Source organism: Desmodus rotundus, chromosome 1 (genome assembly GCF_022682495.2).
Source record: "Desmodus rotundus isolate HL8 chromosome 1, HLdesRot8A.1, whole genome shotgun sequence".
NCBI lineage: Eukaryota > Metazoa > Chordata > Mammalia > Chiroptera > Phyllostomidae > Desmodus > Desmodus rotundus.
This window is the reverse complement of record NC_071387.1, coordinates 6678914-6694019: the sequence shown is the minus strand read 5'-3', so window position 1 is coordinate 6694019 and position 15106 is coordinate 6678914. Positions and strand designations below refer to the sequence as shown.

At 56.7% G+C, this 15106-nt stretch overlaps 1 protein-coding gene across 13 annotated transcripts in view; it reads left to right on the top strand.

The window, feature by feature from the left end:
* RALGPS1 (Ral GEF with PH domain and SH3 binding motif 1) overlaps positions 1–15106 on the top strand; it is a 268377-nt gene that overhangs the window by 235026 nt on the left and 18245 nt on the right. For 9 of the 13 annotated variants that reach the window (XM_053920557.2, XM_053920551.2, XM_053920565.2 and 6 more), the window contains 3 exons: positions 6129–6255; positions 7423–7580; positions 9834–9885. In XM_053920557.2, the coding sequence (XP_053776532.1) occupies positions 6129–6255; positions 7423–7580; positions 9834–9885 (337 nt within the window). The remainder of the gene's footprint in view (positions 1–6128; positions 6256–7422; positions 7581–9833; positions 9886–15106) is intronic. The other 4 variants (XM_053920588.2, XM_053920592.2, XM_053920581.2 and 1 more) reach the window with 2 other exon arrangements.

Genomic DNA, 15106 nt, shown 5'->3' with positions numbered 1-15106 from the left:
TTCTCCCGAGAGAGACTTGCAGGATGAAGAGGAGGGTGTTCCCGGGCATGCCAGGCTTGTCTGCGGTGGTCCACACGGCTCCAGGCAACGCTCTGGCACTGGCTGGCTGGCCCCGGTGGCAGGCTGGGCCCCTCCGGTTGGCTGTCTGGAGACCTGGAGTGGAAGGAAGGGGAGCACTGCTGTGTGGTCCAGCTGCAGAGGTGGGTGCTGCCTCTGGGAGGGCAGGCGTGCTCGCTGAGGCCAGGGGCTGCCAGGGCCAGGAGGACAGGGCTTTGCTTCTAGGGCGCCTTTGGAATTACCAATGAAGCAAGATCACGTCCCCCTGCACCTAAAACGATGCTTTTCCCAAGCAGCTGTTCTGGTGACGCTGATTTTGCACAAGGTCCTTTGTCTTCTCCTCATCCCACAAATGCCCCCATTGTCCTGGCTTTCTGCCCCAGGCCTTCCCTCTTCTTACTGAGCTTACAACCCCAGATGATCTTACTCCCACCTGGGGCTCCACACACCACGGTGCTGTCACCTCATACACATCTGTCCCCCGCTGTCTCCTGAGCGTCACACCCATCTACCCAAGGGCCTCCCAACATCAGCCCCAAACTGAATTTCTCATCATTCCTAAGTGAACGGACCAGCCTCTACTGCAGGCTACCTGCACACCCCCTCCTGCCACACCCCGCACTGGCCCACGTCCTAGACATCTACCCACATCTCTCCCTCCCAGCCTGCGGTTGTGGCCATGCCCACATGCTTTCCAGCCAGAGTGAGCTTTCTAGGGTGCAAATCTGAACACTCTACTGCCCTTCCTAAAAATCTCCACATCTTCCCCTCCTTAAACTCTAGGCCCCTCCCCCGGCCCCCAGCTCCACTCCTTTCCTTTCAACACACACAGACACGCACACATGCACACATGTAGACCCCACCCTCAGCTCTTAGCTAGTTTCTCTGCAGCTTTTTCTGCCACCTCTCATCTTGGGCTCTTTGCATGTGCTGCTCCTTCTGCCTCTGCCACAGCTCTGCCAGAACTTCTGGCCAGCCTGGAGATCAGGCCATCAGGTCCTCCATGGCTTCCTGGCTTCCCGTGCTCTCAGGCACCCTGCTCACAGCTCCACTGCTCACCAGCTGCTCTCCTGGGAAGCTCTGAAACCCTTCCGACCTCAGGGCCCCATCTCAGCATGGAGACAATGGTGGTGCCTGTGTACCAGGTGAAACACCACTTCCGGCGCTTTGTAGATACTTGTTGAATGTCAGCCACTGGCATTACCAACATCATTATTGCCAGGGTAGTGCTACTGTTGGTATAGTTACTGCTGGTACCAGATTTGTTGTTAGGGTTCTCCTGTCAAAGCATGTGTCTGTCCGGGTGTACCTACCTGGTTCCTGTCCCCACCCCATTAGACTACCAACCCCAGCAGAGCAGCTCTCCAGTTCGGCCTGGCTGTGCAGCACCCGGCGGGGGGCTGGCTCGGCCAGGGAACACTCGCTGCAGGAAGGAGGGCAGGGTACAAATCCTTTCCTCCTCTCGGAGTCTGCCAGGTCAGGTCACTGTTCCCGCCTGGTCGATGTACAGTTCCGACTCGGAGGTGTGAAGTACTTGCCCGAGTTCACTCAGCCTGCAGGTGGCAAACACCAGTGGGAGCCCAAGCTTGTCTGCCTCTGGATCCCAAGGTCTTTGCCATTGCCATCCGTCATCCTTAATCTCGTCCACGCCAAAGTCACAATTAGGAGGCCTGTGCTGTGTTCTCTACGGATCAACGAGTGGTCTGTTGGGCAGCCTGTTGGTTTCTTGAGAAAAATGTAATGAAAACCAGATTTTTTTTCCAACATGATATCTCACTCCCCACAGACTGTCAGCTCTCATATATTCCAATAAAACTGCTAAAGAAACAGCCACTTAAAGAGCTTTAAAGATTATTCATGGAAAAATTATGCTGAGGAAAAATAGAGCAATCCTCTGAGATAGTCAAGCCACATGGTCAGTTTTTCCAGCTGTCCGTGCCATATCAGGCCAGGCAGTGGGGACCACACTGCTAAGCGAGGCCAGAGCCCTGGCTCATTATCACCACCCCACCCCTGCCCCTGCCTACAGGACACAGAGAAAATAGCACTCACTAGCTGCCCAGCTCAGAAACTGCCCCAGAAGACACATGTCCCTGGTGCTGTCACATGGTAGCCATCCCAGGCTCAGTAGTGCAGGAACATGAGGCCTTTCAGTAGCAGAGAGTGTCACTTACTGCCAAAGAGGCCACCCCCATTCCTAGGTCCCAGCTGAATGGAAATTCCTCTGCTTCAGCGTCAGACCCAGGCTGTTGGTCAACAATGCAGCGGGTGGGAGTGGCCAAGACCCAGGGCATCCAGAGAGGCGTTTGTTTTGACACTGGGCCCAGGGAGATCACAGCCACTTTTGCTGGGGCCCACCACCATTCCCCCAGCTGTATTGAGGGGCATCTGAGGCCAGGCATGCCTCCCAAGGCCATCCAAGACTTCAACAAGAGGGGGCAGATCTGGGCCTCTTCTTGGAGGGAGAGTCAAGAGCCAAATGGAAGAGACAGTGGGTGAATTGGAGGCTTGAGAGAACTGGAAGGTGGTGATGAGAGGCAGGAGAGGGAACCAGAGGGAGACAGATGGGAAAGGAGTGAGCAGGAAGGCCAAAGAAGTTACCAGAAGAGCCTCGAGGGTCCAGCTCTCACTGCACTCGCAGCTGGTTAAGAACAAACCCAGCACCCCTCCAGGTGTGCTCCGTGCATCCTTTTTAAAACGGTGATAGTCGAAGTACCCCACTGCACAGGATTCAATGAAAGGGGGCGTGGAAGGGTGTAGACAAGCCTGGCACACCGTTGATGCACACCGCCTCCTTTCCTCACGAGTAGCAGCTGCCTTATTCTTCACATACTGCCCGGAGGAAGCGCTTCCTGCTGCTCGGCTCACCTCACATGTGTCACCGTGTTCCTTCTTCCTCCAGTTTTCACTAATGCCTGACCTCCGAACTGTAGAGCTCCTCCCCACCACACTGTACCCCTGTGTTCAAGTCCTGCATGTATGAGACATATATGCCCAGGCTTTCTTGCCTGTCAGACAGGCCTACTAAGTGTACCCACTTCATGAATTGCAGCCCATGCCGCAGTGTGGTGCCGGCACGGGGTGTCCGACCATGGTTATCACGGATACTACTGCCACAACACCGGAGAGTTGAGTTCCAGTTCAGACCACAGGGGGAGGAGCCATGCAATTTGACCTTTACAAAGCATTTTCTGAACTCAGGGTAGCAGCCAGAGTGACTCAGGCAGGGAGGCCATAATCCCACTGATAAACAAGGCGAATTCCGCCCTCTGCACGGACTCACTCACTGAGCAACACGTGCAGAACAAAGGCAGAGCAGCGTAGCTCCCATCCTTCCTTTTCCTCCTGGGCGCGGCTGCACGAGACATTTCCTCCAGGTCAGAGCTCCCTCGCGCTCCAACGCTGTGAGCAGCAGTCCTCCCGCAGGGCGTGCCCCGGAACCGCTGGGAGAGCCATCCTGCCTGCCCGAGGCTGCAGTCGGAGCTGCCATTCCCACACACTCACCCAGGCGCCCGTGCCAGCACTGGGTAAGGGCTGCAGCCTCAAAGAAGCTGATGGACAGTGTGGGATTGCTCGTCACGAAAGTGTGCACACACACGTTTGTGTTTTAGCTACAATGTCAGTGCCCCCACATGTGACGCCGTAGCTGTCCTGACACCACAGTGCAACACATTACCCACGTGTTCGTGGTAGTGTTCGTGTAAGCAAGCCAAACTACTGCACTGCCATCGTGTAAAAGTGTAGCATGTACAACTGTGTCGAGTGCGTGAGACTTAAGAATGATAATAAATGGCTATGTTACTGTTTGTGTATTTACTATGCTTTTAGTCATAGTTTTAGAGTGTATTCTTTCTACTTGTAAAGAAAAGTTTGCTGGAAAACAGTGTGCTGTATCACACCAGCAGCAGCCTCATACATCTCATGGCTTCTGAGTCTTGATTGCGTCATTTTCTCCTGTGCTCGATTTAATCTCCTGTTGTTTGAACGGAGACGTGCTGCGGAGAACGCAGCCTGAGTGCTCGAGCCCGGGAGCAGTGGCATGCAGCCCCGGTGTGTGGCGGGCTGTACCCCCACGTTTGGTCCAGGGCACTCTGAACATACCCCATCGTTAAGCACCGCATGACGGTCTTGTGGGACAGTCTGTGAGAGCCGTGTTCGTGAGATGCCTGTGCGGGTTGACATGGCTACTGAGGACAGTGTGCCCTGTCCCCTGCCACCAAGCTGGCTTGTCCAGGTAGCTGCACCCAGAGGCAATGCAGTGTGGTGGGCCCCTCATTAAGGTCCCTTGGGCAGAGAACAGTAGCATCACTAGCATGCTGAGGGCTCTGGTGAGAAGCCGATGAGTGTTCGTTGGTTTGGCAAAAATGAGGTCAATGGAAATGTCATTAGAGTTTAGTGCCTTGAGGGGTGAGTGAGAGAGACAGAAGCAGAGCAACGAGGAGCGCAGACCTCTGTTTGAAGAAGTGTGTTTAGCAGGAAGGAAACTCTGGGGCCAAGGGACCTTATTTTACAGAAAATGAGAGATCAGGGTCTGTTTGTAGGCTGGGGGAAGGGGCCAGAGAGAGAAGGTGAAAGTGATGGAGTGAATGCTCAGAGGAAGCAAAGAGGACTGGAGAGGAGAGATTGGCCTTGGACGGAGGAGCCCCCCTGCCCCAGGCCCGACAGGAAGGCTGGTGTGGATGGGGTGTACGTAAGGACTGCAGGGCCAGTGGGAGATGGGACCTGATAGCCACAGCGTCCTTGTGGAAGGAGAGGGTGCCATCATCTGACAGTGAGGGAGGCTATGATCTGTGTGGGGGCTTCAGGAGAGCAGTGATGTTTGGGGAGAGTTATGGAGGGGAAATAGCGGGGAAAGTTGGCGGTGACCTAGTGCAGGGATGGGTGGTGGGGCCCCGGGAAAATGAAGGAGAAGGTGTGTGTGCAGAGCAGGGCGGGCGGGAGGAGCAGAGACTCAGGACTCAAGGAGACATGAGTTGTCCTGCCTCGGGAACCTTCCCAAGTGCGAGAAGCGAGCCAGACCGTCCGCAGTAGACAGGCTGTGGTATTAGAGAAATAAAGGGCCAAGTGTGCTGGAGGAACCTTCGGTCTCTGGCGGATCTGCAGCAGCTTGTGGTGGAGGACCTGGAGCCCTGGATGCACCGCAGGCCTCGCAGGGCCCCAGGAAAGCTCCCCAGCATGGCCAGGCAGCAGTCCCCCGATTGGCTGGGTGTGCTGTGCTCTACAGGAAGTGCAATGCCCTGGCCCTGCCTCCAGTGTCTGTCCCAGGTAGCTAAGGCTTAGCATCTTGGGGTCCCCTCCCTTCCTGAGCCACAGGGTACAGTCAGTACTAAAGAATACAGCAGTGGGCAGGACCGCGCCCCTCAAACGTGGCTATGGGTGTGGCCAGCAGGAAGACTCCATTGGTGACCCTGGCGACCCCCTGTGGTCCCCATACTGGGGCTGGAGAACATGCCAATAATTGTAACACAACAAGTATGAGTGCTAACTATGAAGCTGCATATGTTACCTCAGGCTCCTCCAGCCCCCTGCAAGGTGAGTTGAATTATTTCCACTTTTCAGATGAGGAGACCGAGTCTCAAGGGAATGAGTAAGCAACCTGTCCAAGGTCCCCCAGGCCGTCACTGATGGGCCTGGGGTCAGAGCCCCTGCCTGCCCAGCTGTACCCTCACATAGGAAATCCTGTGTCTCCCTCAGAAGCTCTCTATCCCTTTTGTTGCACGAGTGGGTAGAGAAAGCGGCCGTGGAGGGGCACAGGGGTGAGAGCACCGGCCTTGGAGTCAGAAGATATACTGTCAAGTCCCACTCTGCTACCCGGCTGGGTGGCCTTGGATAAGTCATGCCCAGTCAGGGGCACCGTGCACAGCAGGACACGGGCGTCCTGACAGATGTCATCCCCAGGCATTAGCTATCCTGGGGGCGAGGAGTCAGAGTCACTTGAACAGAAAGCCATGGGGCTTGATGATCCTTGCTCCCGCTGTGACAACCGGGCCAGGCATCTTGCCCCAGACCCAGGCCCTGGGCCCCTGTGCTTCACAGCCCCCATCACCACGCTCTCTCTGCTCTGTTCACAGGCCCCTCTGCTGGCTCCAGTTCTGCGAGGTTCAGCCGGCGGCCCACCTGCCCTGATGCATCTGTTGCTGGCAGCCTCCCCACACCCCCGGTCCCGAGACACAGGAAGAGCCACAGCCTGGGCAACAAGTGGGTAACCGAGCAAGCACTGCTCGGACTGAAGATGGGCCGAGTGTGGGGTGTGGGCTAAAGGGCTGCTGGGAGTCCTTGCCCACCAGAGTTCTCCCCACCCGTCTGGGAGTTGTTGATGAGGGCTCTTGGTATCCCTGGCTGGTGCCCTCTCCCCACACTGGCCAGGAAGAGCCGGGTTGGTGCTGGTGACAGCTGTCACCGGCTCAGTAGCCCATGGAGGAAGCATGCAGGGAAGGCCAGGGAAGCAGTGGTGGGACTCCTTCCTACTTTTGCCCCAGCTCCATTAGTGCCACCCTCACGGCGCCTGCTGGTCTCAGGGCTCAGTGGCTCTGCTTGCTAAGTGCTGGAGGGACCCTGCAGAACAGTGACCCTGTGGGGTTGACAGCTAGGGGACATGTGCAGTCCTTGGCATGGCCAGGAACAGCCATGCCCATGTCCCCGGGGTGTTGGGCACAGGCTCCTGAACAGTTGGGTCCACCCCTCCCTCCTGCCCTCTGTTCCTTCCTGCCTTCCTTCTTCCCATCTTCCCTTTTCCTTCCTGCCTTCCTGCCTTTCGCCACAAAGACACAAGCCGCAGCCGGCCCAGGCTGGTGCTGGAGCCCCTCAGGCTGAAGGAGAAAGTGGTTGCTCTCAGTATTCAGGGCCTGCCCCGTGCCAAGCACCCTGCCCCGTGCCTGTCAGGCATGATCTCATCGAGCCCCCGTGGGCCTCCGGGTTGGCGCTGTGCAGTGGGCACTGTAACCGTTGAGTCCGGTGAGGCTCAGGGGGTGAAGCGCCCTGCAGTGGTGAGTAAGGTTGGAGCAGGGCTTTGGCCCACATGTGTGTGACTCCAGAACCAGACGTGATGACCATAGGGGCACGCTCCCCTTCACTGCGTGCCCTGTCACTTGCAAGCACCACCCACTCACCTGAGCCTCATCTGGGGAGACAGGCAGGGCAGGTACTGTTAGTCCCCACCTGACAAATGGAGGCCCAGATGCAGGATGTGACTTGCCCAAGGTCACACCATGAGATGGGGCCGAGCCTGGACTTACCCCCCGGTTCTGGGCGGAGCTCCTTGTCTGCAAGGCACGCTGTCTACTCAGGAGCCAGCCCAGGGCAGGGGCGCCACTGTCGCTCCAGGGATAAGGAGCTCCACCTTCTCTCTTCCTTTCCATTTTCCAGTATGATGTGTCAGTTGAGTGTAGTTGAGAGTAAAAGTGCAACTTTCCCATCGGAGAAAGCGAGGCACCTGCTGGACGACAGTGTCCTAGAGTCCCGCAGCCCCCGCAGGGGCCTCGCCCCCACCTCCTCCTCCGCCATCACCAATGGACTCTCCCTAGGTAAGCGTCTCTGGCCTGCACACACCAGCGGGCGGCCACGGCCCGGCGTGTGCTCATGTTTGTCTGTCACTGCGCAGCGCCCGGTGGCCCCTCAGCCCCATAGAAAGGGCTCCCTGCAGAGTCACCAGAGCCAGGGGCATCACGAAGTGCCTTGGGTTTGTCCTCATCCTGCTGGTGGCCCTGAGTATGGCAAGCAGGTGGAAGGAGCAGCCAGACATATACTGGAGACCCGCCGTCATTGCTTGGCAACCGTCAAAGCTGGGCCAGGGCCTCGTTTGGGCTGCTGCCCACCATGGAGCCACAGGCCCCAGCAAGCAGGACAGAGCTGGGAAAGCTGCCTGAGGACAGCCGCTGATGGGCCGCCGGGCGCTCGCATGTGTGCTTGTCCTCACACCAGAAAGTCAGAGCTAGGGGGGGTGAGGAAGTGACCTTCAGGGGTGAGATGGTGTGCCTGAGCTTCCGCTGGAAACGGTGCTTGCGTCAGCGGAAGGGACCGTGCTGCTTAGGCTGGCCGGTTGGGAGGAGGTCGAGGTCAGAGCAGAGGATAGAGTTGTGCTCTGGTCTTGGGTTCGCCCCCCCTGCAGTGCCCAGGCCACCTGTCACTACTGCCATCAGACAAGAGCGCTCTCTGCTGGCTGTGTCCTGTTGGCGTGCCTGTGCTTCTGTAGTCCTTGTGTCTGTGTGTCTGTCTGCTTTCCTTAACGAGGAGCCCTCCCGGTGCCGGGGGCAGTTTAGACAGTTGCCAGTCTGGGGGTTTGACCTGGTGAGGCCTGCAGGGTGGAGGGCCCATGCGCATGAGGAGGAAGGGAGTGTGGGGACAGGAAAGATGGGCAGGAATCTCATGTCCTACGTGCCTGTGACATGCGGCCAGTGTCTGAGGCAGTATCACTCCAGGGGACAGCCGTCTCCCGCCACCAGAGTGTGACAAGCAAGGTCCTGTCTGCCTTCTGTCTTGGGAGGGGGTCATCCTATTGGGACCTAGTCGGGAGGGGACAGAGGTGTGGCTCAGAGGTACATACTCCTCAGAGCAGAGTCCTGGGGACGTTATGTTGGGGAATGGCTGGTTAAACCAGGTGAGCGGCCCTCTTCTCAGAAACCCCAAAACGCTGAGGGCTTCGTGGGTCACCAAGAGGCAGCAGAGTCTGCAGGTTCCCCAGTATCTGGCCATGGAACCCTCTCCTTGGAGCGTGCTGTGGGACGTGGTCTGAACCAGGTTGGGAAATGCCGGCCCAATAGCGTTCAGCTGTTTGGCATCCAGAAATTTCCTGAGCTGTGCTGGAGCCCAGGCCCTGCTCTCCCTGAGCAGGAAACTGAGTCGGACGCAGTGCTGCCCGGTACCCAGGCGGGAGACCAGTGGGCGCTTCGGTTCTCAGCTCCTGCATTTGGGGAACTCGAATGTGTTTCCGATCGGAGCTGAAAGCCCAGGAGCAGGTTGCCATCGCATGTGCCCCGTTTGGAGCCGAACTGTCCTCTCTGTCCTGTAGCTCCCGTCGGGCCTGAGATCCCCGTTTCCCCTTTCCCACTGCCTAGGCTTGGTGCCAGCAGGTAGCCCAGGCAAAGTGCACTGAACTGAGGTGCCTCGAGGCCTGAGGGGCAGTCCAGAGGCGTGTGGCATCAGAGAAGCAACAGAAGAAGACCTGCTGTCCTTGTCTCTGGAGGCAGGCCCTGGAGAGCCCCTGAGAGGCAGGATATCTGAGTCAGCCCCAGAGAAACAGGCCTGTGGGGAGGGTCAAGCTCCCCTCTGTTTGGAAACTAGCCGGTTGTCTAAAGGGACTCTCCCTTGAGGCTCTGTCTAATGTTGGGCAGCTGCACAGTGACCAGTGTCTAGTTAGGACCTGACCCTTAGGGGAAGAAATGCTTATTTGGCCTCTGCCCTTACCAGGTGAGGACTATCCTAGCACTGGTTTTCCTTGGCCAGAAGGGAGGCAGTGGGGAACCGGGACAGGTCAATACAGAGGCCTAAGAATGCCAGTGGTCCCGGGGCAGGCTGCTGCAGTGCCCCGTCCCCGAACAGGGGACAGCAGGAAGGGAGTGAAGGGCCCACCTTGGAACAGTGGGACCCTCCCAGGGCAGAGAGGCAGACATAGGAGCAGCAAACCCCTAGTCACAGCGATGCCCATGGTCAGGAAGCTGTTGCTCCAGCACTTCCCTGGAGCTCAAGGACCTGGGCCCAGTGAGCCAGGAGAAGAGGCCCCTCTGGGGCTGGCCCCTGGGTGCGGCTGCCCTGCTCACTGATCTGTGTTCCTTTTCCAGGCAGTAGTGAGAGCTCAGAGCTTAGTGAAGAGATGTCGTCAGGGCTGGACAGGTGAGTGTGGCCTCACCCCCGGCCCAGCCTGTGAGGCTGCTCTGAAGTTCCTCAGGCCAGCTCGGCCCAGGGCAGGACCAACTGAGGGGCGGGTGGGAGTGGGGTCCTGGCCCACGTTCTGAGCAGCCTCCTCACTGTCTGGTCCAGAGCAAGCCCAGGAGCCTGAGTCCAGGGCCTCTTCCTCAGGCCAGGCTGCTGGGGGGCCGGGGAGCAGACTCGGTCTGAAACGTGGGCTCTTGAAGCCAGAGGCCTGGGCCCAGGCCTAGTCTGCAGATGGGCACGTGGCTCCGCCTGGGGGGACTGAACGTGCTGTGCCCACATGGCCTCAGGCCTTGGGCTGATGCCCAGCCTGCTGGGCACTGGTGACAGCACCATGGACCCTTCCGCCCAGGGTTTGGCTCCCTGCGGCCGGGCTGCCCAGGGGATTGGGCCTCCTGCTCAGGCATTCACCCTTGGCGCCTACTCCACATGTTGGTGCTTTCTCTGTGCCAGCCGCCACGGGGGCTCTGGGAAGACAGGGACTCTGTGAATGGGGAGCTCCCAGAGCCACGGTGCCACCCAAGGTGAAGGGCATCGCAGCGACCTTGAGGGGAGGCAGGGAGAAATCCAGTGACCCAGAATGAATGTCATGACAGGCAGACCCACATTGTCCCTCAGAGTGGCCTTTCTACTAGCCTGTGGGGACCTGTACACACAGACAGGCACACACAGTCATGCCCACGTTCATACATACTACACATACTGGACACGCGTCCTCACATGCGTGGGCGGACATACCCGCACACATGATTGCACAAATGTTCCTCACACAGATACACACCTCACACACGCGTGCCCTCTGGTGCTGAAGCTTCCTGTCGCCTCAGCCCCCATAGTCATAAAATGGCCAGAGCAGGTGGCTCCCTCAGCGAGTCCTCGCAGGGCAGAAGGGTGGAACGTGATGGTGGGCCGCCCCTGTCTAGCGTCCCCTGAGTGCCTGGCACTGTCTTGGACTCACCGAACCCTCCAGCACTTCTGCACAGCGGTTCCTTGGGGTGTCCCACATGCACACATGGGCGGCAAGGCTCGGACAGGTAAAGTGCCTGTCTTGCTTCACACCCTCTGGCGGGGCAGCGCTGCCCCCAGTCCATGTCTTCCTGGCCATTGAGCCCACCTCTTCACCACCAGTCCAGGCCTCGCCCAGAGCGCTGCTGTGACAGCCACAGGCACTGGCCCCAGGTCAGTCGGTCGGTCTGTCTGTCCTGTGAAACCCCAGAGGGAGGACAGGAAGTGGGGAGCACGGTGCACGAACCCTGGCCTCTGCCCCAGCTGTAGGACTCCAGGAGGGAGGTTTGCTCTTGTTCTCACATTCTCGTTCTCTCGGGCGGGTGGCCCCACTGCCCTCTCGTGGGGCCTCCTGAGCAGTGGGACGTGAGAAGTGGCAGGCACTGGGGCAGACTCCAGGTCTGCTGAGCAAGAGTTTGACTTTTCTCAGCACCAGTCAGAGGGCTCTGCGAGAGCCTGAGGAAGGGGCTCACAGGCCTGCCAGCATCTTTCTTGGCCACAGGCCAGTGAGGGGACATTGAGTGGGGAGCACAGGCACGGTGCCCAGATCCTGAGCATCATCAGGCCTGGACCTATTCATTTGCTCCTCCCTCCCTCCCTCCCTCCCTTCCTTCCTTCCATCTTCCCCTCATTCATTCACTCATTCATTTATTCCATTCCCATGTGTTAAGCAACTGCTTCCTGTGAGACACCACCCCGAGGGTAGCAGAAACAGTTCCTGCCAAGCACCCACGGCTGAGATGAGAGCTGCCAGGAAGGAGGATGGAGAGGGCACTTCTGACCCAGAGAGACAACGCTGTGCCCAGTTCAGTGGGGAATGCTGTGGAATAGCATTTCTCTTTCCTCTCCTTCTCTTAGAAAGTAGCATTAGATTTGCCATCCATCCAAATGCCTATAGTAGGTGCTTTGAGGCGGAATCTCCTGCGAGCGCCGATCTTGCAGCGAGCTCACATGTGCAGGTGCCCAGCAGCCTTCGGGACAGTCCTGCAGGGAAAATGTCCTGTTGCTCACTCTCTCGGGACCTAGCGCCTGGTCCAGACCTTCCTTGCTGAGGGGAACAGGAGACCATGTGCTTTGGGAAGCGACAGTGAAGCTAGAGTGTCCCCTCCAGTCCCTTCCGAGACGCAAAGCTGTGTCGGCCACCCAGATGCCAGTTGCCTCTTGGCCTCCAGCCCCTGTGGACCAGCCCCAGTGTCCACTCCTGCCCTGCACTGACCTCTTTTCATGTCCCCCAGAAAGAATCCACTCCCTCAGAAACACATGAGCATTCTAGGCTTTCCTGGAGGGCAAGATTTCCCTCACACACTTCAAAATCTTGGTTAAATATTCTTTCTCTCCCAGTTCAGTGACCACTGTTCATGTTGCCACCTGGGCCTCTCCTGTCCTAACCTTCACCCGCCATGCTCAGCTCCACTGGGTCCTCCTGCCACCCCGGCCTCACGTGCTCCTGCTCTGTAAAGGGGAGCAGATTCCCTCCCCTAACCCCAGGAGCCAGGGTGTCACCCTGCCTGGGCCCAGAGGCAGCGTCTGCCCAGAAAGAGCCTCCAAAGCACTTTGCAGCACGGCGAGCCACCTGTCTCGGAGGCCCCTGCCTGCTGATCGCACAGACGCTGTAAGAACGCAGCCCTCACTGCATCTTCACACCTGCATGGGTGGGCAGTGGTCCCGAACCAGAGCCCAGGGTGCAGAGGCAGGATAGGGCCCACCCAGGGGAATGAGGTGTGAGAGAGGAAGAGGTCCTGGCCTTTGCAGTCCCCAGAGGCCAGGCTAGGGTGGGGGCAATGCCTTGCCTCACAGCCCTGAAGCTTAAGGGCCACAACCTTGAACCTGAATTGCCCAGCTCTGGTGACAGGTATGGCCCAAGCCAGGAAGAGAAATGGGGCCAGATATTAGCAGCATGAAGGACATGGAGGCCTCAGCCCAGTGACCCCCACCACCGGTGCATACCCCGCCATTGGCTCCAGGGCACGTCTTAATCACCCTTTACGCCACTGCGGACTGCGGACGGGAGGCTTCCCGTTGTCCGGCCAAAGCTGGGATCACCCGGGCCTGTGTGGCAAGTTCGCCTACCCTGAGTTTATGCACATGGACATTTCAGCCTGGTAGCCCAAAGACGGTCCTTGGGGGGCAGCCAGAGCTCAGGCTGTGCCCACTGCTTCCTTGAGGGGGCCATCCTTAAAGGGATCCCACAGAGCCCTGGGGACCTGCACTGCTCTCTGTGGGAGTGGGCCAGGCGGAGGGGTAGCACAGCCACCAACCCTTGTTCTTGCTGCAGGTGTGCAGTGAGGACTCAGGGAGCAAAGGGGACCTTCTGCTGCTGTCGTTCTCCCGTCTCCTCACCCATCTCAGCCTCAGCAAGGTCACAGGGCCAGTGGGCTGGGAGGGGCAGCCGACCCAGGGAGACACGGGTCATTTCTCAGTCCATGGACTGCCCTAACGACCCACCCCTGTCTTCAGGGCCCAGAATGAGGGCAGAGTGGTGGTCCTGGGGTGGGGCCCTCACGGGGGAATCACTGGGGAGGGAGAGAAGGGGGCCCCCTTCTCTCTAAGGATGCTTCCTCACGTTTCCACCCTGAAGTTTTCTTACCCCAGTGTCCTGGGAGTGGGGACAAAGGCAGGAGCAGAGCCCTGCGTCATACTCTGAGGAGGGGAGGGAGGTGGCCCTTTCCATCATCCCCATGGACTTAACTGGAAGTAGGGACTGTGGTCGTTGTACTGGGCTGACCTTGAGCAAACCTCAGGCGTCTCAGAAATTAAAGGGGTAAGAGAGCATTTTAGTCAGGCCCATCAGTAAAATCAAACAGGTGCTGCTTTATGCCTGATTTACCACTAGTAGTGAGAATAAGAATATCAGCCTAAAAGTTAAACATTTTAAACAAGGTTTCTAAAAATTTATATTTTATTGATTATGCTATTACAGTTGTCCTGATTTTCCCCCTTTGTCCCCCCTCCACCAAGCACCCCCAACTCCCTCAGGCAATCCCCCCACCCGTGTTCATGTCCATGGGTCATGCATGTAAGTTCTTTGGCTGCTCCATTTCCTGTACTGTACTTTACATCCCCACGGCTATTCTGTGACTGCCTATTTGTACTTCCTAATCCCCTCACCCATTCCCCCATACTCCCCTCCCATCTGGCAACCATCAAAACACTGTCTGAATCCATGATTCTGTCTCTGTTCTTCTTGTTTGCTTACTTTGGGTTTTTTTAGATTCAGTTGTTGATAGATTTGTATTTTTTGCCATTTTATTGTTCATAGTTTTGATCTTTTTCTTAAATAAGTCCCTTTAACATTTCATATAATAATGGTTTGGTGATGATGAACTCCTTTAGTTTTTTCTTGTCTGGGAAGCTCTTTATCTGCCCTATGATTCTAAATGACAGCTTTGCTAAGTAGAGCAATCTTGGCTGTAGGTCCCTGCTTTCCATGTCTTTGAATGTTTCTTGCCAGTCCCTCAAACCTGCAAAATCTTTTTTGATAAACCAGCTGACAGTTTTATGGAAACTCCCCTGTAGGTAACTAACATTTTTTCTCTTGCCACTTTTAAGATTCTCTCTTTATCTTTAACCTTTGTCATTTTAATTGTGCTGTGTCTTGGAGTGGGCCTCTTTGCATCCATCTTTTTTGGGACACTGCTTCCTGGACTTGCATGTCTATTTCCTTCACCAAATTAGGGAAGTTTTCTTTCATTATTTTTTCAAATAGATTTCCAGTTCCCTGTTCTTTCTCTTCTCCTCCTGGCACCCCTATGATGCAAATGTTGGACCTCTCGAAGTCCCAGAGGCTGCTTATACTGTCCTCACTTTCTTTGGATTCTTTTTTCTTCTTGTTCTGCGGAATGGTTTTTTGCTTCCTTATGTTCCAAATCATCGATTTGATCCTTGGCTTCCTCCACTCTACTGTTGTTTCCCTGTAAATTGTTCTTTTTTTCAATTAGTGAATCCTTCCTTTCTGACTGGGTCATTTTTATGCTGCCGAGGTCCTCGCCAATTTCCTTGAGCGTCCTTATAACCAGTGTTTTGAACTCTGCATCTGATAGATTGCTTTTCTCCATTTTGTTTAGCTCTTTTTTCTGGAGTTTTGATCTGTTCCTTCATCTGGGCCATGTTTCTTTGTCTCCTCATTTTGGCAGCCTCCCTGTGTTTGTTTCTATGCATTAGGTAGCGCTGCTTTGAC